The sequence below is a fragment of the Athene noctua genome, chromosome 7 (genome assembly GCF_965140245.1).
Source record: "Athene noctua chromosome 7, bAthNoc1.hap1.1, whole genome shotgun sequence".
NCBI lineage: Eukaryota > Metazoa > Chordata > Aves > Strigiformes > Strigidae > Athene > Athene noctua.
This window is the reverse complement of record NC_134043.1, coordinates 1,908,973-1,934,379: the sequence shown is the minus strand read 5'-3', so window position 1 is coordinate 1,934,379 and position 25,407 is coordinate 1,908,973. Positions and strand designations below refer to the sequence as shown.

General features: G+C 50.7%; 1 protein-coding gene across 9 annotated transcripts in view; it reads left to right on the top strand.

The window, feature by feature from the left end:
• The window catches only part of FMNL2 (formin like 2), a 150,135-nt gene that overhangs the window by 58,518 nt on the left and 66,210 nt on the right, over positions 1-25,407 (top strand). For all 9 annotated transcript variants that reach the window (XM_074910207.1, XM_074910204.1, XM_074910200.1 and 6 more), the window contains exon 2: positions 21,447-21,530. In XM_074910207.1, the coding sequence (XP_074766308.1) occupies positions 21,447-21,530 (84 nt within the window). The remainder of the gene's footprint in view (positions 1-21,446; positions 21,531-25,407) is intronic.

Sequence of the window (25,407 nt, the reverse complement as noted above, 5' to 3'; positions counted from 1 at the left end):
AGGTTTGCTTCTGTCCGTGGAGGTGTGAGGACCCGTCCCCTCTCACTGTGCGGGACACGCTTATCCCAGTCCTTCACTCAGCCGAGCAGCTCAAGCCAGGAAAACTTCCCTGTCAACCGTCCTGAAATACAGACATCACAGTGACAGCGCAGCGCTCATTTCCCACTCTCATTAACTTAGCAGAAAAGGAAGACTAATTAGGCCGTGCTGCGCGCCGTGTGGGCCCGCTGCGTGCCGCTCCTAGGAGCAGAGCCAGCAGCAGCCTCTCTGGCCGGCATCGCCCTCGCCTGCAGGCTCTCGGGGGGTTCGGGCAGGCAGCCCCCTCCAGCGTGCTCTCCCTGCTTTGTGGCGGTCCCACGCTCCCCCCACACCCCAATTTCTCCCTGCAGGTATTCCCCGGTGCGTTTCCTGGCTGGCTTCGGGGCTTTCCTGAGCAGGGCTGTGGCAGTCGTGGGTCGCAGGCACTCGAAGGCTCTCTCTGCGCTTCCCAATTCCAAGGAGTATCTGTCGAGCACATGGGAAGGGCTGCACTGGGGGTTAAGAAAGGGTTTTCCTTTACACGTGCCTGTATGATGTGCCTCCACGTCCTTCTTGCAGTGCTGATGAAATCAGTCAGAATACCAAGGGAACTGGTAGGTCCTGCTGCTCCTCATGAGGACCACGAGTTGTTCTTTTACAAAAACACACAGTTATGATTTGAAGCACGCTTTATGATGCTTGCTTGAGTTTTTTGCCATGCATAACGTGGAAAGTAACTTGACCGCAGAAAGACTGTAACTCATGTTAGCAAGGCACAGCCCAAACTCATTCCTGTAACGTATCAACTTCAACTGATGCATAAATAAATGTGCACAGTAGATAGACAGGAGACCGCAGGATCAGAAAAGCTGAGGTTCCTTTTGTAGTCATTTCCCTCAATGTGTTGGCCTCAGCTTCCTTCTCTGCAGATGTGATGTGTGAATACTTGTTCAATTAAACATTAGGATGGGATTTGTCTTTACTTTTAAAGTCAAATATTTGGTCTCAGCTCTCCATACCTCTGTCTGCAGTCAGCACAGCAAGGCAGTCAGGAATGACGCGTTCTGTCACACCTCGGACAGCTTAGGCCACTAAAACATGAATTGAGGGGCTTCATTTTAAATAGGGAAGGTTTTTCAAACTTTCACCCCAGTCATTCTGTGCCTATTTTGTACTTTCTGTGGCAGAGGTGTGAGGAGGAGGTGTGCTGAGGATGCCCACGGTGTCTCTGATCAGCTGCGGGGAGTGCGAAATCCTGTTCTGGGGGCTGCTGCTGGGACTGGTCTGCTTCGCCTGCTCTCACAGCCTGCTTTTGTGCTCAGTGACAGGGCTGGACCTGTGTTCCGAAGGGGCTTTATTAGGAGAAGTGGGTTGCAGCCTTGGTAATACTGGGATTTGCAGGCTTCCAGTAACCTCTGGTGCTTGTCGGGGTTGAGAAGACGCTCCCAAAGGTGGCTGAGGGGTTGAAGCCTTCTGAAAGGTTGTGTCTGGCTAATGCCCGGCTGACTGCCATCAGGGATGGGGCTGCTGCTGGCACCACGTGGGCTACGAGTCTGGCAGGGGGCTGGTGGTGCCACCCCGTTGCGGGCTCTGTATCCTGCTGAAACGTCCTCCATGAGAGCGGTCGCCACCTGTGATTGCGTTTGCATTTATTACGCAGGCAGCTGTGCTGTGCTGTCACTCCCCTGGTCCTGCGGGTTGCCAGTGTCACCACTGCAAAAATGAACCTGCAAGTCATGCTGGCCATCCCTTAGAGGTTCCCAAAGAGCTGGAAAGGCAGGTGAGGGATAGGGATAGCGCTGAGGGATCTGGGGGAGTTGGGAACGGTCAGGGTGAGGTTCATGGTTGGACTGGAGGAGCTTCAGGGGCTTTTCCAACCTCGATGATTCTGTGAGGAGCATGAGGGAAGCTGGGGAGGAGGGAAGCACCGGGGCGAGATTTCCCAAAGCTCTCTGGGTGCATGCCATGTCATGTTGCACAGAGCCCAAAATTTGGGTGCCATAGGAATACTTTAACCAAGGCTTCAGGACACCATCACTTGGTTTCAAGAGCTGCAGAAGTCACGGGCTGGTCTTGTGTCCAAGCCCCGGAGCTGACACCCCACCCCGACGGGAGCACGCGGCTCCCCGGCAGGAACCGTCTCCGTCGCAGGCTGGGTGGGAGCTTTTGTGGGCACTGGGACCTGTGCTGAGGCTTGGAAAGAGACCTGACCCGGCTGCTTTCCAATACGCCATATAAAGCAAGTATATCTGAACTTATACATGTGAATTTGACTTTTTTTTTGGATATTTCTTCCCTGAGGCATCGTCAGGAAGTGTGCAGTAGGGATGTGGCTGATAGCATCTTCGAGTTTTTGCAGATAAGGATAATGAAGCGTGAGTACAATTTCTGGGAAGACTATATTTTTCCTTGCCAACTCCAACTAAGGGTAAAGGCTGTTTGTGATCTGGAGCACAAAACTTCCTCTGGCTCTGTCTGTCACAGAAAATGTGCTTTGCTCTGGGGTTGGTGCTGCTCCTCCCATCGCCAGCACGTCCTGAGAGTTTTCCTGTAGTGGCTCGTTCAAGTCAATGATGGGCTGAGGTGGTCCCAGCCCCAGCACAAGGCAGGTCACTCAGGGCTGCGTCCTCTCTGGCTTCCAAGGATGAGCAGGGGCTGGAGCCCCCCCTGTGAGGACAGGATGGGAGAGTTGGGGGGTTCAGCTGGAGAAGAGAAGGCTCCGGGGAGAGCTTAGAGCAGCCTCCCAGGGCTGAAAGGGGCTGTGGACAGCCCCTCTGGACAGCCCAGGCCAGCGTTGGATCATACTTGTCATATTAAAGAGACTTTTTATTTGTTTTTTTTAATGTTCAAGTGGAATTTGAGATATTTCAGCCTGTGCCCATTGCTTCTTGTCTCACTGCTGGGTTGGGGCTGGTTGCTGCTTGTGTGACATTAATTTTGCTGGTCACCTTGCTCATATGCTGGCCGAGAGCTTTTGCTTGGGCACGGGCTCGTTTTCATTCAGTGCCACACTCTGCTTCGGCATGAGCCCGTGAGCTGTTTAACCTCATTACTGTCCCAGGGATGGCCTGAGCTCCCGGCGTGGGAAGCTGAGGAAAGCCGGAGCTCGATTTAACAGACATCTTCATTTCAGCACTTCTGAAGAGCTCTTGACTGCAGTGCGTGCCCAAGTGACTTAGACATTAAAACCTCAGACTTTCACTCCTGTGTGACGATGCCCTTGCGTGTAGGTGCCACTTGGGGTGTGTAGCAGGCTGTACGGGTAATAAATAAACATGCCTCGGGGTGAAGGAATTACGCAGCGTGCAACAGGAGCTGAGATTTGCTTGTTACCAGAAGAGAGTCTACTTATAAATAGCTGCTTTCAGCTGTTTCTCTCTTTTGGTATTTTTAAGCTCAAATCTATTCAGTTTACTGATTTTGCTGACAGCCAGCACAGCTCCTTCTGCCTGGAATCTGCAAGTCAAGGTCTTTGGTTATTTAGTCAAAGACTGTGAAGCATAATTGAACCCAGCTTCTTCCTCCGTAACCATCCTGACTCTCTAACTTGAACTAATTAAGAGGCAGCTTATAGTCAGCAATTAAGGACAGCAGCTCTGGCTTAAGAAAGCCAAGGCAGAGCAGGTGTGTGGGGTAGGTTTCCCGTTTCTGTGCCGTGGGCTGGGGCTGTGGTGAAGCACGGTGTGCTGCCGAGCCGTCCTGCTCAGGCTTCCACGTGACGATACCGTCCCTGCTCCCTGCAGGTATTCACTGGAAGGTAGGAAATGTGCTCAAGCTGTTTCCAAACCTGGGGTTTTCCATTCCGTAGCCGGATTCACGGGCCGATGGACACAAACCCACGCCACCTCCTCATGCAGAGAGCAGGTTTTTAAGTGCTCGTGGAGTGCCTGGAGCCTTGTTTGCTGCTCCCTGAGAACTGGCTGATAAATGGGGAGGGCTCGAGGTCTCTGCTGGTAACCTCATCCTGGCAGTGCTGCACTGGATAACTGATTTTAGGGATGATTTAGGGAGGAAATGCTGATTACGTGTTGAAGATAAAAGACAGGAAAGGCATTATCCTCGGTTTGCCTGACTCGTTTGAAGTGTGGTACTGCTGCGTAATGATGGCAGCTGGCACGGAGGAAGCAGGCGAGGTGATGTGCTAAAAAGATGGGAAGTTTTTTTTTCTAGGAGTAACAATTTTTCTGAGTCTGTGTGCTTGTGCCTGTGTTGGGCAGCACATACCTCTGGACCAGGGTGAACCTGCAGGCCCCCCAAACCCTTGGCAAAAAGCAGTAAAGCAGATACCTTGGCAATAAAATTAAATTAATAAAACCCTGCAGACGTGCTGCTTCCCCCTGCCTGGGCAGCTCAGTCTGTGCCCCGTTGAAGTTGTTTGGGTCTGTGTATAGGTGCGGTTACTGCTTAAATAAATCCAAACACTTGTATAAAGGAAATGGGCAGCAGTGCTGGTTTTCCAGCAGTTTCCTGAGCCAACCTAGCAGGGTGGCACTACCATGAGAGAGCAAGCGAGCAGGAGGCAGCTGGGGAGCAGCAAAGCACACATCAACCCCTTGTCCTCCTCCTGTCCTCAGGCTTAGAGGCACCTAAAAACCTCTGCAAACGGCCTTCTCTTATTAATGGGGGTTAAATAAGAGCATTAGCACTTCATTTGGGGCTTTTACAGAGCAGCAGAGCCTTCTGGGACAGCATTAGATAGCTTAGCCCCCCCGTTTGTTGATATTTACAGTGTCAATGTCATAAAAATAAAATTACCGGAGGGGCATGGACGGGCTGTGTGCTCTGAGCTTTCTTTCATAGGGGTGAGGTATTTACCATTTGTCTGAGAGTATTTCTGAGGAAACCTGGTTCTCCCAGGACGTCCTGTCTGGATGTTTGTGCTACAGCCTCTCGCTCACCATTACCCGATTGAATTTTTCACCATAATGATAAAGCACGAAGGGCTTGTAATGCAGAGGGTCAGGTTTTCAGCTGGTGTGAACCGATGATGGAGCTGAGAGGAGCAGAGCTGTAACGTTTGCTGAGAGAGAGCTTTTCCAGGTGATGGTGAGAGCCAGTAACAGAATCCCAGAATCATCTCAGTTGGAAAAGCCCCTGAAGCTCCTCCAGCCCAGCCATGACCCTCCCCCTGACCGTTCCCAACTCCCCCAGATCCCTCAGCGCTGGCTCAGCCCGACTCTTCAACCCCTCCAGGGATCCCGGGGACTCCCCCCTGCCCTGGGCAGCCCATTCCAACGCCCAACAGCCCCTTCTGCACAGAAATCCTTCCTCAGAGCCAGCCTGACCCTGCCCTGGGCAGCTTGAGGCCATTCCCTCGGGGCCTGGCGCTGGGGCCTTGGCTCCAGAGACTCATCCCCCCTCTCTGCCCCCTCCTGGCAGGGAGTTGCAGAGGGCCAGGAGGTCTCCCCTCAGCCTCATCTTCTCCAGACTGAACCCCCCCAGTTCCCCCAGCCGCTCCCCAGCAGACCTGTGCTCCAGACCCTGCCCCAGCTCTGCTGGACATGCTCAAGTCATTCAATGGCCTTTTTGGAGTGAGGGGCCCAGTGCTGAACCCAGTAACCTTGCTGCCAGGAGCCCAGACCAGGCTCACTGACGGCCCATCCTTGCAGAGGGAAGGGGTGTGTTGGTGCCACAGCTGGGCTGGCAGGTGCTGGCCTGTTCTGAGCTCCACACCGCGGGTTCCGTGCCAGCCGGGCTGCCTCCCTCTGCTTCCCGGGAAGCACCACAGAATCTGTGTGCCCCTGGCAGAACTTAGGCTTTGCAGCATCTTCCCCAGTGGGATGGAAAGTATGGTGATTAGCTTGGGGAGAGAGGGCAAGGAGGAGGCAGCTTCCAAAGCACAAGCTAGATAGTGGTAAAATACATCTGTATTCTTCTATCAAAATGATCTGAGTTTTGTGAACACCTGTGAATTTTCTCTGTCTCTCTAGCAGCGAGGGAGGGATTTCAGGAGGATTCAGAGGTTTGGTCACCTAAGTGTTGTTTTAAGCAGCATGGGTAACCACCTTGGCTTCCAGCTCCTGCTCCCCAAGGGCAGAGTGAGTCCCTTTTCCTACCTGCCCACCCTGTGCTGGTGCCCTGGGAACTCCAGGATGTCCCTACAGCCATTGTCAAAGAGACGCTGATATTTAGGGAGTTGGATCCTTCCCGTGACAGCCAACATCCTCGGTGTGCTCCAGGCGGGGGGTGTAGGTGTGCAGTGTTAACAGAGTAATGCTCGGTCACATCTCCTGTTGCTCTGCAGTTTATAAACAGTCATCAAAGGAATTTTTGATGAAATACAAGTTTCCTTTGTTTACAGTCTTCATGCACCGGGAAAATCACGAGGTGTGGGTATCTTGGAGGGTGAGCAGGTGAAATATCTAAAATGAGGAGATTAAATTAGAAACATATTTGTGGATAAACAAGGGCCATTTTAGTACATGTTATCAGCAGATGAGAAATCCTGTGGGAATCGGTAATAAAGACAACCCTGGGAGCATGACTAGAGCCAGAAAGAAATTACTTTTCTCCTTGTGTCCTGGCATGTCCTGTCAGTGAGCAACCAGATGATAACTTTGGTCCTGCAGTAAGGAGTGAATTTAACAACAGAAAAACAAAACAAAAAAAAGAAATAATTTATTGCAGTGGTTGTCTGGTGGATTTAATCTGTGTACAGCACCTGCACAGAGTTAAGCCCTGATTGAAAACACAAAGCAGCTATACATACCATGTATCAGGAATTAAGCCTGTATTTCTGGGGATGGATATCTATGTATGTGTGGTACAGATGGGAAATTTCCAGAAATTTGGGATTCATCTTCTTAGAGAGATTAAAAATAGCATCCAGAATTGCCTCATCATTTTCCAACATACGCCTTTTAAGCAAGTTCAGCGCGCAAGTCTCTGCGTTAACGCTGCTTTATTCGGTTGGTGGCTGAGCCTGGCGTTAGGTAATGTGTGTCGTAGGCGACTCGCTGACTTACTGAGAAAGTTTATTAGAAGTGAATTAGAAGCTGTGCAAGGAAAGCTGAGGTCTATGAAGTGTCAGTGGCTCTGGTGCACGCTGGAAACTTCAGCATGCTGATTGTAAGCAGGAGCCCAGAAAATGTGGTTAGGGTTTATTTGGAAAAAGTAACCTAGTAGAAACTTTTATGGGAGAGTTCAAACATTTATTGGTCTAGCATCTACCTTCAGGACTGGTTTGGGGATGGCCTCAGTAAAAGCGCTTAAAGAGTAACCAAAGTGTGTTTCCTGAAGTGGAGCTCTTCTGAGGAGGGTTTTGTCCCCCGCCTGGGAGCTCAGGAGGGTTTCTGTAAGGCTGGGACCCTCTCAGCACCACAGGGCCAGCTCAGCGTGCCAGGCTTGTGGGTCTTTGAGCCCAGATTTTGGGGAGAAGAAGAGTGGGGTGAGGGGGGTCGGCTGTGTCCACACTGGTCCTGAACGCTGCTTGTATGGAGGGGAACTTCCTGCGGCGCTGGGGTCAAAACCCACGTGGGATGAGGGAGGAGTTGATGCTTGTGAAATAAAAATTTACTTAACCAGAGAGCTGGGGGCTTTGTAGCATCTTGGGTCACTACGTGACCTCTGCTTACCTGCTGCGAGAGCTATTGGCGTGGCCATAAATACTTGTAGAAAAAATGATGGAGACTGATTTAATGCCTGGTCTCAATAGCGTGTTCTGGTTCTCTGAGGGACAGGGGAATATTTTTGCAGCAGGCGTGGGCTGTTGGGGTCACATTTAGGACAACGTTGCCTGTGCCCTGGTGCAAGGAGCCGCCCAGCAAGCCGGCGCATTGGCAAACTCGAGCCCGTTTCCCCGCGTGCAGCAATTCTTCATTTATGTTTCATGTCAAGTTGTCTGGCGGGGCGTGCGCTACATAAACGCTGATGTATTGTTCCATCTGACGTCTGCGGTGCTGTGAAATGTCTGCCTCGAGCAGGGAGGATGAGGAGGAGGGAGCAGGAGCTTGCCAGCGAGGGCTGCCCAGGCGACACACGTGGTTGCACTTGGACTTAGGACGCAGCAAGAGCAGCTGGTGCCCATCAAGGACGGGTCAAAGGGAGCAAAGACAAGAGGTGTTTGCTCAGCGGCCACGTGTGATTGTTCAGTCAAATCCCGATGCCTCATACTTGGCAAATACTTGGAGCCTAACACTTGAACACTGAAAGGCAATGAAAAAAACCCCAAACAACTTCAAGAAGGTTACCTGAAATGTGACTGGTGAAACAGCAAATATGAGGGCTGGTGGTTTGAAGATGAATAATATTTAGGCACTTAAAATGACTCTCGTGATGTGCATACCTGTGTGTCATACATTTTTACTGACTCTTATTGCCAGCCCAGGCAGACATAATGCAAGGGAGCCTTGGGGGTCAGTTATAACGGAGTAAAAGACCAAGCAGTCTTGCTTTATGAAGTATTCCTCATTATGGCTAGAAAGTCACACGTCTGTGGTTTACTTTGGCTTCCCGTAGGCCTCTGCTGTTGGGTTGCGGTGATGTCTGCAGTAGTTAGACCTGTAAATATTTCCAATATAAACTAAAGCTTATAACTCGCTTTTCAAAATTCACTTGGGATTGAAGCCTGGCATATGAGAGCCGTTTCTTCTGTTTACATTTTTACGTGTAACAAACTTCGGGATGAATTCCTTTCGCTGTGCATCAGGTACTCGAGTGCAGCAAAGAGGAACGTAAATAATTTGCAGTTTTGAAAAAGTGCTTATCGCTTATCTGCTCCCGTCTGGGCAGCGTGAAGCAGGGGCCTGGACGCCCTGGCAATACGGGAGGACTGTCAGGTGGAGAGCAGAGCTCAGCTGTGCACAGGGAAAATTAAAAACAGGCACCAAGGGCTACTTTTGCTGAAGTGAACTGTGAGCACCTGATCAGTGAGTTCACGTCTGCTTCAGAAGCAGAGGAGCTTTGTCTGAGATGTGGTTTTGCAAGGCAGGCTCGTGCTGACATCCGTCGGAGACATAAAACCTGGGACCGGGATGGGGGCCAGGCTTTTTATCCCTGAGTTCATTTATTTTTCTTGGTTTATTCAGCCCTTAGTATTATTCAAATGAAGATTTTGTTTCTATACCAACATAAATCAGGGGAGCTGCCAACCTACACTGTTTCCTCTGTGCCCTAGGACTAAAACACGGTGGCCGTGTGGGTTTTATTTGCTTTTAGTTTTCACTTGATTGTGCACCCCTCGTCCGAGCCTGCGAGCAGCGGTGAAGTGGAGGAGAAGGAGGCGACCAGGTCCATCGCCCTGTGGAGCGACCACCCGCCCGCTCTCGTGTGAAATAGCCTGTTCTCAGGTTTTATGTGGAATTTCCTCTATTTCAGTTAGTCCCCACCATATGCACCTCTGTATTTTATCCTGGTTTGGGGGGGGCTTTTATGCATATGTTTGTGTGTTGATGGTGTTTGGATTTTGCTGTGTGTGGGGTTTTTTGGTGGGCCCTTTAAAATAGAATAGTTCAAATATCAGTATGTATTTGCATAAGAAACTCCCTCTGAATAAATGACATGTGTTTATAGCCATATGTGTATAGAAGAAAAGGTGCATTCATAGATATGAAACTGTTCAAGCTTTCACTGAATTCAGGCACTTATAGTCGTGCTACCATACAAATCTACCTGGGCAATCACAATCTTCAGTGGGATATAAAGTCTTAAAATGGTAGGTTGAGAAAGGGACCACTTTCTTTTTTCATTTAATGTACGCTAGGATAAAACGACAAGTTAGTCTGTGTTTTAGAAATGTTCTTATGGATTCCTGACAGAAATAGCTATGTTTTCCTTCCTGTGTAGGCATTCAGTAGAGCAATAACACAAGGGCATGAGAAGAGAAAGCACGTGATAACACAAACCCCAGGTTTTCTTATTTTTGTCATCTAATTCCAAAGTGCTTCTTTCACCGTGTTTTTGCAGGGAAGAAGCTTCAGTGATGTTGGAGTATATTTTTGCCAAATGCCTTTAGCACAGGCCCAGCACTAAATGGAAGGGTTTCTGGGCACCTTGAACGCGTGGGGACAGCGATACCCACCCAGGCCGTGTGGGCTTTGCCATTTCACCCATCTCTGCTGGAAAAGCAGGAGATTGCTGTTTCCCCCAGCTCTCACTGGTGCGAAAAGCCCTGGGCTCGGGGCGCAGCCGAGTGCAGGCACGACTGCTCCTTCTCCTGTTTCTGGATAAGGGAATTGTCCCTCTGTCACCATCAAAGCGGCGCATTGCTGCCCCTTGAACCCAGTGGGCTCACCCTACATCACCTGTGCAGTCATGGGGGGAGAAGACTTGTTTTTTCTGTCAAAGAAGCTCATGTAGGATAACTTGTGATCATCAGCCGCTTTTAAAATTGCAGTTAGATGAACTTGAACTGCTGTTTTTGTGAGATCTTGCAGCTTTTCCCCAGTGAGGTCAACTTTGCAGGGCTGTCTGCGGCCGGGTCATGGCTTTGGGTGGTGGTTAGGAGTGCTCGGTGCGGGAGGGGAGGTCAGAGGCATTGTGTTCCACCCACCCTCTGCAAATTGCTTCTCTCATCCTCGGGGGTGTAATACAAAAAAACAGTGCTCCAGAACATCCAGGACATGTACAGGTAGCATCCTTCTCACCTTGCTGGGTCATCCTGGCTGACTCCTGCCCCGAGGCATCCCCTCAACCACCACCCAAGCTTTTCCTGCAGGGTGCTGGGCCTAACTCTCAAATTCAAGGGGCTGTTACACAGCACTGCTTTATTTCACAGATGAGATTTCAGAAAGAACGTGGCCTTTGAACCGACTGTTCTTTGCAGCTGCTTTTATGCTGAGGTTCTGCAATCATCTTGTGTGCACAGATGGCAGATGGTTTTTGGCAGCTGCTGATAGGTGCTGCTGCCCTTAATTTTTCTTTTTCTTTCCCACAGAGTGATTGATGAACAGCAGTTCGGTGACACAGGTAGCTGTGCAGCATTTGCTCTTATTCCCATAGGGTTTGTAGTGAACAGTGTCACAAGGGGATGGGCTTCTCTGATTTACAGTAAAGCTTTTTTTCAGTGAGATGCAGATAACAGTTTAAGGAAACAACCGAAAGCCATCAGCATATTTGGGATAACTGTTGAGATGCTCAGGCTTCACCCCACTTCACTGCTGCTATTGCAGGGTCAGAAAAAGTTTGAAAATGGCTGCAAAGCCTTGTCTGTATGCCTGTCACTGCTTGCCTGTGCTGGGGTCGGCTGCCCGGCGGTACAGACACCTCTGGCCCTGAGCAGCCGGGATCAGGCAGACTGACCACATCTGGGCAGGTCCAAGCACAGCCTTTGGCGTATGTATTTTTGTTCTTTGGAAGACACTTTCTCAGACATTTCACTAAAAAACAGCTTTAATTTTGGATTTTGTGGTTTGCCTTATCAGGAGCGAGTGTCTTTGAATGATTTGATAAAGCTGCAGGGCTTGCTTGGAGCAATCTTCCAGGCCGGGTGAGTCAGTGGTGAGTTGGGCTTTGAAGCTTTTGTGGCATGAAACTATTTTTCAGTGGTGAATTAATGAGGTTTCAGCTCTTCCACAATGTGAAGCGCATTAGGCCGAGTCTGAATTTTTGAAAGGAACAAACATCTTTGTGGTAGCCGCTGTTGTGCTTGGCCACCAAAACCTTCGAGAGGTTTCCCAGATGAAGTTGCAGCGGTCTCGGAGGCATCGTGACAGCCCCACGCAGGGGCAAAGGGGTTTTGACCCGGGACATGAGCTGTGGCTGCGTGAGGACGAGCCCGCAGTGGCGGGGAGGAAACGCCGAGATTCCCGCTCGCGCCGGCAGCTTCGTGCACAGCAGCGTTAAACGTCTCCGTGTCGGTGCTGTCATCGGTACAACGCCCGTGCGGGTATTTGTAACGTGGGGATTAACCTCTGTGAAGAGCTTTGAAATGAAATGCTAATTTATTCTAAATATGCAAATGTCAATGCTGATAAAACAAAGCGGGGAAGCAAACTGAAAAGCAGCACGTGGAAGCTCAGAGGAAGGGTGATGAGTGTGGCCAGGCGTGGAGGGGCTGGAAAGTCGTGGAGAACCGTGGTGATGGTAGAACGCTGGCGTTGGAACAAGCCTCTTGACACCCGAGTGCCAGCTGTGGCCGTGGACATCATCCTCTACCGCCACGTGGGACAGGGACCCCTCGGCTCTCGCTGGGAGCGTCTCCGGGCCACGCTCCGGCGGGATTCAGGGCTGACGTGCTGCCAGCAGAACCGCTGCTAGCGGGGCCGTTTGTCTGTAAACACCCAGGAGGTGCCTGACCTCCCAAGAAGTATTTACCCTTCCCTGCCGCTGGATTTCTGGATGGCTTAGTCCTTCCTTGTCTGCTGGGGAACCACAGGTACTCCCAGCAGTTTCTGGACCCCTTCAATGTGTAAAGTAGACGTTGCTGGACGACCTCGTCAGCCCCACTGGGGTGTACGTGGGGAATCACAGCTCCAGACTTAAAGAATTTGCCTTGTTTTTCCTAATCACGTTTCTGGGGATGAGCTCGGTGTGAGTGGCCCTGCCGCAGCCCTGAGCTGTGATGACCCCCCTGCCACGGGCCGTGTCCCCTGAGCTGGGGACGCTGCAGCCCCCGGCAGGTCACCCTGTGCTGGAGCCTGCTCCTGTTCTTCGCACTGCAGAGCCGGGGTGTGTTCAGGGGGAGAAAGGACTCATGCAGCGAGAGCACTGGTATTTTTAGATCAAAGACCAATTTAATAAAAAAAAAAAAAAAAAGAGGATTAGAACAATAAGTACATTTAATTTTAGACTAGCTTGGATTCCTCATAAAGTCAACGAACTTTGAGATTGTTTCACTTGCCTCTAGCTTTCCTAAATAAACACACCATAGCAGGACTGAGAAGTTAAGTAGCACAGAAAATTGCAAGAAGTTAAATTTTAATATTGTAGAAGAATATTAAGGGCTCTTTTACAGGCCAGATCCTGGAATTAAATTTTAATACTGCACAAAAGTATCAAGGGTTGTTTTAGTAGGCAGCTACTGAAGTTAGCAATAGCCTTTTTTTTTTTTTTTTTTCCCTTGGAGTTAGGGACAGGGTGAGGGATGGGACAAGGGCGGCTCCTCCTAGGCAGTGCTGTGAGCTGACCGTCTGCAGAGATGGCAGATGAGGTGGGTTTGGGGCCGAGGTTGAGTTCTTAGGGAGTTTTACCCCAGGCTGAACACACCTGATTGCCACCAACCTCCTGAATTGCAGCCTTGGGTGATCTGCTTGGTGTGTGTTTCACCTGGGGAGTGTTTCGAGATGAAGGATGCTGTGCCAAGGCTTTTAGATGTTGTAGACCTTTAGTAGACCTCAGGTCATGAGTAACTTCAGTGCATAGGATGAGTAAGGAGGTCTCACTCGTGATGGCTTCATGGCCCTGACTCAACATTCTTTCCAGAAGGGGCTGTTTGGCATTGGAATGGGCTGCCCGGGGAGGTGGTGGAGTCCCCATCCCTGGAGGGGTTTAAGAGTAGGGTCGACTTAGCACTTAAGGATATGGTGTAGGTGGGAGCTGTCAGTGCTAGGTTAATGGTTGGACTAGATGATCTTCAAGATCCTTTCCAACCTAGATGATTCTGTGCACATAACCAGCCGCTGTCTCCTCTGGAGGGGGTTATCTCCGTAGAGGACAGAGCTGAGAAGGGGCAAATCATCCTGCATTACTTGAGCCTTAAGGGTTGAGTTCAAAACCCTGGCTTGGGGCTGCTGCCCACGCATCCTCTGTTCAGTGAAGATGTCTCTTGGTAGCATTATAAACTGGTTTCACACTGACTAAATTTAGAAAATGCAACGGAACATTCACAAACTCAGAAATTGTACGTACCTGACGGTGAAGGATCCCTTAGGATTCAGATCTGAACTGTGTGTTATATTGCTTTCCATTCTCTTTTTTATTATTTTTGGAACTTGGTTACTTTTGGATCCTCATTTCTGGGAAGACGTAGGCACCTCACAGTGCCAAGAAGTAAACCTGGATCCACTCAGGAGCTGGTGTTTCGTTCTCAGGGTTGCTCTAGCCAGGGAAGAGGGCTGCTCTTTCTCAGTTTTACAAAGGTGGGAGGTATGGATTTGACTTATGAACCAATTTTGAATTTACTTTGAAAGAACTCACTAGATATTAATAAAATCTTAAAATAGTTCAGGCTGTGCCTTAAAACAGCCCTGACTGTAATACAGAAAAAATTAAGATTGCAGCTCATCATGGTGGAGGCAGTGGAGATAAAACCAGGAAAGCTGGAGGCTAAAGGCAATGGACATGGCTGTTAGGAAACTCTGCAAGGAATTGAGAAGTTCAACTGAAGAGCTGGAGAATAAACTCACATTAGGAAATCCTAGGTGAGGATGGGGGGTCCCTGAAGTCTGCAATTGCTGGAAGAACGAGCAGAGCTTTGATGTCGGTATGTAAATCTGAATCTAATTTACAAGGGCCAAGAATATTGTTTTAAATGTATTAAAGCCCTGATCTTTATCATCAATGCTGTTGTGAAGCCAAAAACTACCCAGGTTTGTTTTTCTGTCTCTCTGGTAGTAGTGCAAGTCAGGAATAATCTCAGTCAGAGGAAGGGCGGGAGGAGAAAGCGAGCTGGGAATTAGGTCTCAGGAATACACTCTGCCATGTCTCCTGGAGGAGTGGTGTTAACCCACGCCCTTCCCTGCCACGCTGCGCAGAGATGCTCTGGTCCCACAGAAAGTTTTCTTGGATCCCCGTATTTCTTTTAAAGTTAACGGCGTCATTATGGAAGGGGGAACTTCAACTCTTAGCTGAAGCAGCTTTTAAATGTTGCCTTCTTCCAGCTCTGAAGTTCGCAGCCTTGCCGTGCCAGGCTGAGCTTTGCCTGGAGTGATGCAGGGCTGGCTTTTTCATCACCATCCAGCAGCTGGGAGTAGGCTGGTGGAAACATCTCCTGTTTTAGGGGTACACATGCTCCGATGGGCTCACTAACGCATTCAGGGCTCTTCGTGGGGAAAAAATGGATCGAGAGGGCGCTGTCATGTTTGTTGCATTAATGTCATGATTCATAAATAAAAGGGATTTAGACTAAAAGATGATAAGATTAATAAGCAACAGCCTAATGCTATTAATTAGCAATGCTTTTGAGTCAGTCAAGTTGCTGCTACGCTTGTTTTCCAAAACATTGAGCCATTTAATTCTCATTAAGGTGAGGAATAAGTTAGAAAAAATACAGCTCAGTCATCCCACCAGCAGCATCCAGCGTGACCTGGGCTGCAGTTCGACCCTGTAGTTGCGTGCTGGGCCTTTCCTCAGTGAAACCACAAATGCTGCTGAACGCTTTGGTGTTTCTGTAACATGAATAAACTCAGCCAGGTGGGTGCTTTATCCCTCTGCAGCGTGTGGGCTACTATTTTAGCATTTTCTCCAGATAACACTGATAATAACGTGGTGCTGCGGGAGTGCATTGCCCCCAAGGCCAGGGGCCACCACGCGTGGCCATCAGTGGCTCTGTGGGCCGAGCCAGTGCCCCCCTTTTCCATGAAGGGGGACGGTGTGAGATTTCCAAGGGTTCAAGGCTAAGGGCAAAGCCAAGCGCCGTGGCAGTGGTGCCCAACTCTTGCAAACTGGTCTACAAAAGGAGACTTTAGTACCAAAAAGTGGAAGGGGAGGCCACGCCGTTTCCATAGTCAATTCTGTCAATTTGAAACTGGTTTTCCATGGAGACTTCTGGAGGATAGAGGGAGGAAGGTTACAAAAGACAGCACAAAATCTGATCAGTTTTGAAGAGGGCAGTGAAGAGCAACCCACAGCTTTTACCTTGAGTTACGGAGTAGTTCAGCTCTATATAATCAGCCGTGTTTAGTGTCGCTCTCTGTTTTTGGGGACGTGAAGTGCAAAGCTGAGATGCCTGCACTAGTGTCCTGCCTTCCTCTGGCTGCTCGTGGCCAGAGGATAACTCTGCTGCCTGGGCAAGAGAGAGTGTTTTCCTGCCCCGTGCTGGACCGCTGCTCGCGCTGTCACACCAAGACGGGTGAAATCATCTCCTCAGGATGAGGCTCAATCTCGCCGTGTCCTGGTACGCAGCGCCGATACCGAGTCATCTGGCCCTGTGCTGCGGAGACGCTGTCGGGGCTGCCAGTTTGGATGGAGCTGGGCTTTATTTCATAGGTTAAAAATACATATATTTCCTTGATGCGCTGTTGGTTTTATTTTTAACTCTTAAGCAATTTAATATTTTGTAGGTCTGCTAGTATTTCCCTCAGTTTTCCATCTGCTACTGTGATTAAGTTCTAGCTTTATAATGCCAACCCGGAGCAAACGGAATGGAAACCTTACCTATATTATTTGGCACATAGCAGTAGACATGAATAACTTTGGAATTTGAGGGGAAAAAGAGAAGTTATGTGTTTTTGGAGCCAAAATATGATTGGAAACGGGCCCTTGCAGACAGCACAATGCCGAGTAGGATCTAGCTGTGGTTACTTTAGAGTGCAGTGCTCCAGGTTTGCGTTTGTAGGTGTTTCTGAGGAGTCGGAAACATCACTGGGAGGCTGTAAAGCAGTGGTGCGCACCAATTTCCTATTGCCTTGCCGACATCGAGGCAGAATGATGTGCCAGAGGTTTGCTGCTGCTTTTTTTTTTTCTCTTCAGTCTTAGAAGTGGTGTGATGTAATGGAAATTTGCACTATGGTGAGGGAGATGGGACTCATTTCCTAAGGCTGTGAATCTGTGGGAGGAAGGAGTGGAGTGGCCATTGTGCCACTGTGCAGTTTGTCCGATTTATGGCGCTGACTTAAAAATAGTTTTAGTCTAGATCACGTTCAGTATGAGCCATGCAGGCATGTGTGCCGGGCCAGCCGGGGATGGGGACGAGGAGCAGTGGGTTACAAGACAGCAGAGCTGCTTCAACTGCTGTTGCCTCTAAAAGAAACGGTGTTTTCTGTCCCAAAAGGGGATCTAGGTGGAAGATGGGTATCCAGTGTGAAGGTGCAGCTCTTCCTGGGCTGGTGGAGGTCTGCTCTGCTGGCAAAGGGCCCCCGGCTGTGTAAGTGGTGATGGTGACACAGGGGATGGTGAGGGACAACCTGGCTGGGAACAGAGAGGAGAGCGTGGGGCCATCCCTTCTGGCAACAGCAGGGATTTAGATTGTATCAGGAGAGGAATAGTTATGACATCAGAGGCCTTCAGAGTATGAACTCTAATTAGGGTAAAGATGGAAAGAGAAATCACAGGTCATAGACCTGTAGTTAACTAAAAAACGCTGGTATGTGTGAAGCCCGTAGTCATAAAAGCTGGAAGTGGCCAGGAGACGTTTGTGAGTCATTTCACTGATCCGCAGAGAACAAGAAATCCAGACTCCTAATGCATCTGGTTAGTTATGACTAGAGTCAAAACTATTGCAACCCGTAAGGTCAAGCCACGCCAGTTCAGTAGCTTTCTTTGCCATAGTTACTGATGCAACAGCTAAAGGTTGTGCAATTAGATATAGCACACGCGGATTTCAGAAAGCCGGTTGGTGTAGTGCCATGTATAAACATAAAGAAAACTTATTCCTTCCCATTTAAGTAAAAATACCATGGTTAAGAGACTAGTTTTCCAGCAGGGAATGGTTGTTAACACTAAGACCAACTGAAGAGCAGCATTAGTCCAGGTTTTAGAGGAGGTATGATCTACACCTGCGTTGTTTTGTATGAAGAAACAAAGGCCATTTGGTGCGGCTGTTTGACGGGGTCAGGCGTGCTGGGGCACCGGCCTAGAGGCTGCAGGAGAGCCTGAAGGACAGGGAGCTCTGGGGGATCAGGAGATCCAATTCAGCAGATGTCTCATAGATGGGGAGGAGGGAACAAACCCCCACGACAAGCAGAGAGCCTCAGGTTGTGAGTGTGAACCTCCTGTGACATTTTCCAGTAAACGAGTGCAATCGGATCCGGTTGCTGAGAAAGACATTGAAACTGCTTTATGTATAAAATGTAAAAGTTAATGTCAAACTGACTCTGCCAGTGTGAAGAGCCCTGGGCCAAGGGCATTCCCTCCCCATCCGAGTGCATTCCCTCCTTAACCACCTGAGTGGTGGGGCCAGAGAGGCAGCAGGCAGCAGAAATAGTTTCCTTGCAGAAGAGATGGAGGAAGGGGTTGGAGGGGCTGCTGGCGTGGCCTGCTGTGGTTTGTCTCAGCTCAGGGTCCTCTCCATAGCATCATAATGGACTTGTACACAAGCAGGTTTCAAAAAAATTTAAATCTCTTACTGAGAAGTGAGTAGGTGCAAATCACTCGCTGCTTACACACAGGGATTTGGACCTGGTTGCACACAGTGTGTTCATCAATAACCCTACGTGTCGGACCAAGGTATCTGAAGTGAGGTGCAGTAATTGTTGAAAAACATGAAATGATTGTGTGCAGCAAAACGGCGCGGAGCTAAGGAGTTCACATTTCCGAATGAGATCAGATTTAATTCATTTTGAAGTGAGATCACTGGAACCTGCTGCCTGGGTCTTGTTTTCCCTGTTTCAGGCTTTCATCCATGCTGAACTCTTGCCATGACTGAATTCTGCAAAGGTTTCCAGGCAGGTTTCTTGTCTGAGCGCCAGCCTGGTTGGCTAAGCTGATTAGCTGTAAGAAGATCAGAGTTTGACAAGGGGTGTAGATAAACAGTGAAGCTTTTCCTACAGCTGAGATTTAGAGCAGCTATGAAATATGTTTGCATCCTCAGAGGTAAGGAATGGTGCTTGAAGAAGCCCCAGGAAAAATACCAAGAATCACATTAAAATGGTGAGTAGAACTGATAAGGTACATGATGAGACTGAGAGGAGAATCAAGTGCAGATATGATCGCAGTCTATAAATACTGTCAACATGACAGCACAGATGAGCTAAAGGAAGAGTATTTGTTATCTGATGGAACACAAGCTTTCGGAAGAGCAGTCATCACAGCAGCAGGGCGGTGAGGGGATCCCCAGGAGCGGGTGACGCTCCCCAGCTGGGATGGAGGGAGATAAGGTGTTGTGGGCTGATAGTAAATATGTCTGCAACAGGCAGACGGTGGGATTGGCTGGAGACCCGCGCTGGCCTCGCCTCCCTCGGTGGGCCTGTGTGGACCAGGAGGTGTGAGCCCTTGGGATCCACACTGTTCCTGGTAAGGAGACGTGTTAGCTGTCACACCAAAGATGTGGAAAGACGGTGTTTGGGGTGTGAGCCACGGTTCCTACCTGTGCTCCTCCCATGCTTTCAGGGAGGCAGAGCGTGGTGGTGCCAGGGAAGGTGGTGGCTGCATCGTGCCAGCGCTCCCGGGGGCGCCCTCGAGCGAGGGGGACCCCTGCGCTGAGCCTCACACGTGGCGGGCCCGGGGAAGGCAGATGGCAGCAGCAGCACCCACTCCTCCAACCCTTCCTCCTCGCAGCTATCGCTGCCCCTGGGCAGGGACACCCCATCCGCTCCTGCCTCCCACCTGAGCCCTCCTGGTGTCCAGCCTGGGCTGCACGAGTAAACCCAGGGAGAGGGAGATGTGAAACTGCTGTCTGTGAGGGAGCTGAGTCAGGAGCAGCCCCGGCCCTGTGGCTGCCTCCCCCCAGGGCTGAGCTGGGCTTAGCTGGGCTGGGAGCAGGCAGGGAGTCAGCCTGGGCTGTGCGTTAGCAAGGCAACCAAGGCACAAAAGCTCTGGGGAGGTGGAGGGAAAGGTACTCCCACATCCTACCCGAGGGCTACAATACGAGTGGGGAAAGCCTTGTCTTTGCAGTGAGGATGTAGGGCTCAGCCACCCAGGAATTGTTGGAGAGCTTTGCCGTGGATGCCAGCTACTGGCAGTTAACCTCTCAGCTCTCCTTCCACACGTGTCACCCCCCAGAGCTCGTCGTGGTACCTGCTGGTGCAGTCAGTGCTGGAGTCACCCTCCCCATGACTCGGGGATTGCCCTTAGCACCTGTGGTCCCTGTCTGGGGACTCACTTAAATTTTGATTTTATAGTGTGCCATTCAGGGCGAGCAGACGGGTGTCAGCGGGCTGGGCTGATGGTAACAGATGCTCTTGTTGGGGTTGGGCAGTTCGGGCTGTCCGCGTCCCTCCTCTTCGTTACCTGGGACAGAGTTTGTGTGAGGAAATGGAGGAGGTCTGGGCCCTGGGCTGTGCGAGTCCGGCTGTAGCAGACAGTGTTTCTGAGGATCCCCAGGACAACCTGCATTTCATAAAGCTGTAAAACTACCTACTGCACAGGTTGTGAAGGTGTGTGCTTCTAGAGCAGGGTGTTTCAGTACCTAAACGCTGATTTATTGGTTACTTCTTCACTGCAGGTTTGTTTAACAACCTTCAGTTCTGGCCTCTTTTTGTGCCTCCCACAGCCTTTTTTAAAGTGAAAGGTAGAAGGGCTGTGCCTGCTGGTGCTGGAGGTGTGCGCAGCACTGGCCTGACTCGCCTGCGTGTGCCGTGCTTCGCTCCCCTCCCAGCAGCAGGCTGGCACGGCCTGCCAGAGCCTTGTGGTCCTGAAGGGTTGACTGGGGATAACTTGGCTGGGCTGGGAATTTGAGCTGGAGTTGGAGAGGTGCTGGAGTTGGAGAGGTGCTGGAGACGGGGAGGTGCTGGACATCAAGAGGTGCTGGACACCAAGAGGTGCTTAGCAGGTTTTTCATTCAGCCACTTCGCCTTGCTGCATGCGCACTGCTGGGTTGATAGGGAGACTCTCCAGACTTGGTGTTTGCGAAGCTCTCGAGGCGTTCCCGGGTTCTCGGTTATGCTGTGCATTTAGAGACGTTTAGAAAAACTGCCTTGGGAGTGAGTGGCCAGCCTGCGCCACTCTACCCCAGGCAACTGCCCATGGAAAGATAGCTCAGCTGACATCAAAGGAGCCACCAAACGATAGGCATCGTCTAATTGCTGCCTCTCCCCTGCCTTCTGACTCCGTCCTGCAGGTCGGCGGGATCCTTATCTTTGCCTGTGCGAGTCGCACAGCGTCCCAAGGGGCAGCAGCGGTCCTGCCTCCCGCATCGCTGTTACCCACACGAGGTTGCGTGCGGTGATTTTTAGAAGCCCGAATAGCATCCCACTGTTGAAATGAAATGAAATGGCATTTCAGGATCTTGGGAGAGAATTGACCTTCTGCAGTCCCCAGCCTGCAGATGGAGGATGTGTTTCCCTCAGGGGTGTGCTCCGGCGGGGGCAGACGGAGGGAGGAGGGATGTGGTGGCCGCAGGGACCCGTCTGGGGTGGAAGGTGGTTCCTGTGCCGTGGCGGTGTGGGGAAGTCCCATCCTCTCCTCTGCACGGAGGTGGCTGGTCCTGACCTCCAGTCCCTCCCCTCCTGCATCCCAGGCACCCAGCCCTGCCCTTTGGTGCCTTGTGACTCACTGGCGCTTTTTGGGGCAAAGATGACATTTAGAGGAAATGTTTCCGAATAACCCTGTCAACAGGAATTCACATAAAACAATTAAAGCGACTGCAGCCACGTTGCCTTGGTTTGCTCATGTCTGACTCCACCGGAGCCTGAGCCCTCTGTGGTCCCTCACGTTTACTTTCTCTTTCTCCACAGAATGCGATGAACTTGCCGCCCGACAAAGCCCGGCTGCTGCGGCAGTACGACAACGAGAAGAAGTGGGAGCTCATCTGTGACCAGGTAAGGTGGCCGGCGGGGGGGCTTTTGTCAGACATCCCCCTGAGAGCACCGCCTGGCTTTCATCAGCACTCTCCCTGGGCTTCGAAAGGGACTTTGCACAGGACAAGTATTTGAATAGTTCAAACACTCATTTCTTTGGCATTATGCTCCATTAGTGGTAACAACTCACTGAAGCCTTGCAATAATAATCCCCTTTTTTGCCACAGAGGGATATTTCTTTCCCCTCTTACCGTCACCCCTGGGCTCGTTTCCTCTGGGAGGTTGAACGCTGCTTATTTTGCCTGGCATGGCCTCGAAGAGCCTGACCGTCAGTCACATCTCAGTGAGCGCTTTGAGTTTGGTCTGCCTTGACCTCTGTAACACCAACGAACGGTCTCGATCCAGGGGGCATTTGGCTTTCTGCATCACGAGCCATTGGCGCAGTCGGTGGGAGCTGTTGCCTTCGGGGGGAGGCGCGTGGGGATGCAGCCTGGCCCCCCCTTGGCCTCCAGAGGCTGAGCAGCAACCTCGGATTAAGCAGCACCATATGCTGGGGCATCTTTGGTGTGCGGGCTCTGCTGGGACGTGCAGACTTGGCAGCAATATGGAACGATTAACAGGTTGGCTCTGCCATGGCAAATGAACAGAAATGGCATTATTTAGAGAAAGCGAAGGTTGCAGAAGGTAGGATGTGCATTTGTGAGCCAACAGCAAAATCGGGTTCTGCCAGAAACTTCAAAAGTAATAGCTAATGAAAAAAATTGATCCAGAACTGAGAAAGTAGGATATTTCCTTGGAATGAGGATGCAGCAGTACCAGGATGAGAGTTTGGCAGAAGGTACAGTCATGCTGCCAGGTCAGGAACATTTTAATAAATAAGTTTGTGGGACGTTTCCTGCTTAGCTATTACAGTGGTGGAGCCTCTGATAAAATCCAGCTACCTTTGAGTAAAGCTGAATAAAGAATTACTTACTTTTTTCCACGAGTTTTCTGTGCAGAGAATGTAAAGCGTTGAGCTATTTAAAGTTTTGGTTTAGTGAGACACTGAACAAATTGCTTAATCTGCTGTGAGTGATTTGTTTCATGGATGTTTGCCTAGAGCGTGCACCCTCCGAGCGTGCACGTATGAGTGTGAGCTTCGCACTGGAGCCTGCGCGTTGTCTTTGCGTGGAGTTGGCAGAGGGGCAGGCAGGAGCAGTTAGATCATCGCCTCGATGTGCAAACTCCCACCTCGGAGCTGATCCACCCTCTGCAACGTGCAGCTGCTGCTGATTCACTCCTCAACTTTACAGCAAGAGAAGGCGGGGTGAGCAGATGGAAACGCGGCGAAGGAAATTTGCAATCTGGAGTAATCACGGATCTTAACAGCTCCTTGCACGACACGTGCGTCCCCTCCTCCCCGGGTTGGGATGAGCTTGCTTCCTCTTGCTGTGAGAGTTTAGCAGGACTGTTGTCACCAGCACTGTGGGGTCCTGATGGGGACAGGAGGTGACGGATGTGCTGCCCTTCCATGGCCGGCCGAGGGGGGATGCTCGGGGTAGTAAGGGCTGTGTATGGGTGATGTGTGGCAGCTCCCCGGCCGTGCTGGCGGGTGCGTGCCAGCTGCTCTAAATTAGAGCAGCCTGAAGCAGGTGTCTATAAAAGCACCATCATACACCATACGGGGTGTGAAATATTTATATCTGTCCACATCATTATGGTGCGTGGCTAAAAGTACTTCCAGGAATAGATTTCATACAGAATGTGTGTTTTTCGTGTGGATGCAAATTTTAACTGCTGTTTTCTGTTGGTACCACTCGTTACACCATTTTCACCTGGTTTTGCTTAGTGAAGGACTGAGGATGTAAATGAATGTAACAGCTCGAGGAGATGAACTCCTCTTACCCCGTTATGCTAGTTTTCAATTTCTGTCTGAAAGGAAAAAGTGTCCAGAGGTTGCTCTTTACAGACTATTTAGAAAACATCATTTAAGTGACACTGGCTGTTTGAGTGTGAAATATTTTGAGAATATTAGGGGAGCGTATTCGGCCCCCAAAAGGAACTCATTTTTGCAGAAGTGAGATTAACAAAAGGGCTGCCACTCTCATGATAATGATGGTAATAATAATAGCAATGACAGCAATAAAAACAACAACAACAATAAGAAGAATCTGTAGGATTGTGCACATTGTAGTGAATCACAGTAAGGGTTGCTGGACTGGTTGTGGAGGACTCATCCTGCGTGGTCTTTTCAGTTTCTTTGTCTATAAACCTCACAAGTCATTGAAGCGTTGCTGCTGATGTCCTGAAAGTTTGCTCCCACCTATCTAGCTTGGTGTACAAGGAGGAGGAGAAGAGCAAAGCCAGTAAAACTGTTGCCCATCCCAGAGAGGGCCGAGCGGTGGTCGCCTGGGGGTGACTGTTGGGAAGGATCCCGGCAGGAGGAGGATATGGTGTCCCAGCATGAGGAGCCACCCTTTTGGTGTACTCTAGGCCTCGTGCCATGGGGCGTCACAGAGGGGGCACGGATGCTGAGGGAAGAGGTTGGGGACATCTTGCAAAGTTCTTCATTGCCCTCTAATGGCAAATTGTGGCAGGGGCATCACCATGTCCTCATCTTTGGAGACACTGGAGGTGTGTGTGGGGAATAATTAAACTGGAAGTTGCGTGGTTTGCGTCGAAGGGTTTATTTCGGCTTGTGACTGGGAAATGGGCAGTAAGGGCCCTCTTGGCTGCACAGCCCCGGGTGAGAAGATTGTGTCGCACCAGTCCCCGAGCCCTCCGGCTCTTGGGTGACACCCCAGCTCTGCCGAAGAGCAGGGTGGTGTTCCCCAGGAGGGAGGGCTACCCGGCCTCGCTGCTTGGTGGGGAGTCCCTGCGCAGAAATCTGGTGGTGTGAGGGTAGGCTGCCTAACATAAGCAGTGTTGAAGATAGTCTGGAGAAGGGTAAGATCTGAAACCACAGAGGGACCCTCAGACTTGTGTTCATTTACACTTTGGTTCAACAAGTGTGGACAAGCGGTTAGATCCTTCTCTAAACAAGGCAAAACCATTAATCACTAAGCTCTCTGTTACATCGTAAGAGGTCAGTGCCACACACCCTTTCAGACAGGCTTGCTTCTGCTCCTCTTCCTCCTCTGCCACTGTTCATCAAGCTCTGCAAAGGGAAAATGGTATCCAGCCTTCCCACCTGTAAACCAGGTTTGGGGGGAGCAGGTTCTTGATGGGGTTTTTTTGGGTATTTTGTAAGATTGTGCTGGTTGAGATTGTAATCACACAGAGCCGTGGTGGTCCATGCCTGGTGCTTTGAAGTCCCAAGATTGGGAGAGTGCCGACAAATATCTGCGTGTCCTTTGGATTTGGGCTGGGAGGTACTTTAAAGGCAGGCTGGACCACGTCCAGGGTGCAGGCAGAGGAGTAGTGCAGGCAGCCCTCCTGCCTGCTGCCCCGGGTGTTGGTGCATGGCTGATGAAGATGAAGAGGACAGGCGGTGACCGCTGGATGGGACTGAGCGAGGATCAGGGTTTTGTGGGGCTGCTGCGGCGTTTGTTGTTTGACACAAACATCTCAAGTGAGGCCTGAGCCTCTCCTCAGAAATGTGGTGAAGGGACAGTGATTGTGAATCACAGCATCATCCAGGTTGGAAAAGCCCCTGAAGCTCCTCCAGCCCAGCCATGACCCTCCCCCTGACCGTTCCCAACTCCCCCAGATCCCTCAGCGCTGGCTCAGCCCGACTCTTCAACCCCTCCAGGGATCCCGGGGACTCCCCCCTGCCCTGGGCAGCCCATTCCAACGCCCAACAGCCCCTTCTGCACAGAAATCCTTCCTCAGAGCCAGCCTGACCCTGCCCTGGGCAGCTTGAGGCCATTCCCTCGGGGCCTGGCGCTGGGGCCTTGGCTCCAGAGACTCATCCCCCCTC